This window comes from Limulus polyphemus, unplaced genomic scaffold, assembly GCF_000517525.1.
Source record: "Limulus polyphemus unplaced genomic scaffold, Limulus_polyphemus-2.1.2 Scaffold5400, whole genome shotgun sequence".
Lineage (NCBI taxonomy): Eukaryota > Metazoa > Arthropoda > Merostomata > Xiphosura > Limulidae > Limulus > Limulus polyphemus.
In genome coordinates this window covers 22538-25760 of record NW_013671010.1, presented here as the reverse complement: position 1 = coordinate 25760, position 3223 = coordinate 22538, and the positions used below count along the sequence as shown (strand labels likewise).

The 3223-nt window shown below is 33.0% G+C and overlaps 1 protein-coding gene across 2 annotated transcripts in view; it reads left to right on the top strand.

Annotated features, from left to right (window-relative positions):
- Positions 1–2568, top strand: part of LOC106472519 (glutamate receptor ionotropic, NMDA 2B-like) — a 44288-nt gene extending 41720 nt beyond the window's left edge. For both annotated transcript variants that reach the window (XM_022401093.1, XM_022401091.1), the window contains exon 14: positions 1620–2568. In XM_022401093.1, coding sequence (XP_022256801.1) covers positions 1620–1779 — 160 coding nt within the window. In that variant the 3' untranslated portion in view covers positions 1780–2568. The remainder of the gene's footprint in view (positions 1–1619) is intronic.
- Positions 2569–3223: the final 655 nt, after the last annotated feature.

Sequence of the window (3223 nt, the reverse complement as noted above, 5' to 3'; positions counted from 1 at the left end):
ATAATAATTATTATATGAAGGCGATTTATTACATTTTTCTCGTTAACAAATGAATCTGTAAACCAAGCAATTTTATAAAGATTAACAAAAACTCAACCATTTCCAAATCAGTTTATAAGTAACGTCATAGTTTCAGTTTATACATAACGCCGTAGTTTCAGTTTAGATGTAACGTCATAGTTTCAGTTTAGATGTAACGTCATAGTTTCAGTTTATACATAACGTCATAGTTTCAGTTTAGATGTAACGTCATAGTTTCAGTTTAGATGTAACGTCATAGTTTCAGTTTAGATGTAACGTCATAGTTTCAGTTTACACATAACGCTATAGTTTCAGTTTATACATAACGCCATAGTTTCAGTTATTCATAACGTCATAGTTTCAGCTTAGATGTAACGCCGTAGTTTCAGTTTATACATAACGCCGTAGTTTCAGTTTAGATTTAACGTCATAGTTTCAGTTTATACATAACGCCGTAGTTTCAGTTTAGATGTAACGTCATAGTTTCAGTTTATACATAACGTCATAGTTTCAGTTTAGATGTAACGTCACAGTTTCAGTTTATACATAACGTCATAGTTTCAGTTTAGATGTAACGTCACAGTTTCAGTTTAGATGTAACGTCATAGTTTCAGTTTATATGTAACGTTATAGTTTCAGTTTAGATGTAACGTCACAGTTTCAGTTTAGATGTAACGTCATAGTTTCAGTTTAGATGTAACGTCACAGTTTCAGTTTAGATGTAACGTCATAGTTTCAGTTTATATGTAACGCCATAGTTTCAGTTTAGATGTAACGTCACAGTTTCAGTTTATACATAACGCCATAGTTTCAGTTTAGATGTAACGTCATAGTTTCAGTTTACACATAATGCCATAGTTTCAGTTTAGATGTAACGTCACAGTTTCAGTTTATATGTAACGCCATAGTTTCAGTTTAGATGTAACGTCACAGTTTCAGTTTAGATGTAACGCCATAGTTTCAGTTTAGATGTAACGTCATAGTTTCCGTTTATATGTAACGCCATAGTTTCAGTTTAGATGTAACGTCACAGTTTCAGTTTATATGTAACGCCATAGTTGCAGTTTAGATGTAACGTCATAGTTTCAGTTTATATGTAACGCCATTGTTGCAGTTTAGATGTAACGTCATAGTTTCAGTTTATATGTAACGCCATAGTTTCAGTTTAGATGTAACGTCATAGTTTCAGTTTATATGTAACGCCATAGTTTCAGTTTAGATGTAACGTCATAGTTTCAGTTTATATGTAACGCCATAGTTTCAGTTTAGATGTAACGTCACAGTTTCAGTTTATATGTAACGCCATAGTTTCAGTTTATATGTAACGCCATACTTTCAGTTTAGATGTAACGTCATAGTTTCAGCTCACAACATTGTAGCTATTTTATTGATTCCATTGGCGTCTGTGGGAAACACTGAGTTAGTAAGACAATGAAAGTGTTATTAAACTCGTTTAGACTGTCACTAAATCCTACTTGTACTACGTTCGTTGTTCTAAATCTCTCTTCTACATACACGTTTTTGTTCTTACTCAGTTGTATGAGTGGCAATTATGTTTATGTTTGTTTTGTTTCTTGTGTGTGTGTGTGTATCGTTAGGCCTTCTCCTGTTCAGCTCGGGACTCCAAGAGACTTAACCAGACGACATCTTCGCACCAACGAAACTCTCCTGTTACGTCCCCCCCACACTGATTATGGCAGGTACTTTCGTGAATCCCTTGGAAGTACCGAAATTGCTGAAATCGAAACTGTTTTGTGACTCTGGAGGCTTTAGGGGCGTAACGCAATGTGCAGGATAAAAGACGCACATCCTTCTAAACCTCCTTCAACGTGTCAAAGTAAAAATATTAAAGAACTTGAAACAAATAATAACTGAAATGAATGAATATCGTGTCGTGTTTTCTGTGAAGTTATTTACCAAAGGTACGTGTGACTTTTCTCCTATTTATGACGCTACTTTATACTTGTTGAACAATATTTTATAACTTGCTATTTTGTTTTGTAAACGTTTCTCAACGAAATATTTAGACTGAAAGTGAATTTCAATGTCGTTTCCTCGTTCTGCTTGTTCTCTTGAATTACAAGTGATTAAGATGTTACTCAGGAAATTGTTACTAAGTGTATTTTGGTCGATCTTGAAGTAGTTTCAAGTTGATCCAAATGTTGTAAACAATATGCTCTCTATTATTTACGATATCCAGTTCGTGTGGATGGTTATTTATATTGTTAAGAAGTTAAAAGATCGTTTTCGAGAGTTTTAAATAAGTTTTTTCATAATCATAGAAACGTACTTCTTTCTGCAAGTAGTTTATCTTTCACTTACTTCAAATTTAATACAAAAAAAAACGCTTTTATAAATTAATTCCATTTAAATGTTCTCGCTCTATCTTCTTGTCTTTATGAATATCATTCTCTGAAGAAGAGAAACAAATAAATGAATGTATAATGAGCCATTATGTGGTGCTTTTCTAAACTAGAAACGATTAGAAAATATTCCAAGTATTTTAGAAATTGTAATTGCTATAAATAAATTTTTCTTTTAAACTTTTTAACGTATTAGCTGGTGAACTTGAATTGACTGTAACATATCTAAAGTGTGTTTGTTTCTTCACTTGTTCGTATCATGAAAGCTTTCATTTCAGTCCGCGTTATTGCTGTGTTTATAAATCCATTACAATCCACCAAATAAAACCGGTTCAATAGCGCCATAAAATGGCGCAATCAGCGAGTTGACTTCGAAGTTTCTGGAATGCCTGCCATTCTATAAACCACTGCTTTTACACCCAACGTTTAACTTAGACAAAGCTGGTAAACCACAGAATCAAGAATATAAAAAAATTTAACAATTTCAAGTGCTTTGACTTGAAAACTAAACAATAAAACATCTTTTGATATAAACTGGAGTTTTTGTATGATTTTTTAAAGACAAAATGCACCTGGAAATTATCCTCATATTGTTCTTATTTTCAAGATACTGCAATTGTTTGTAAGATAAACCTAATGCATTTTATGGGTTGCGTTTCTTAATCAAAGGGTTAGTGGCTTCATAAAATTTCCAGATTCTCTCAGTGATTTAATCTTTAAGTGGCATTTTCACAATGGGAACCCTTGCATCCAGAATGTCAGACATTTTCACAATTGGAACCCTTGCATCCAGAATGTCAGACATTTTCACAATTGGAACCCTTGCATCCAGAATGTCA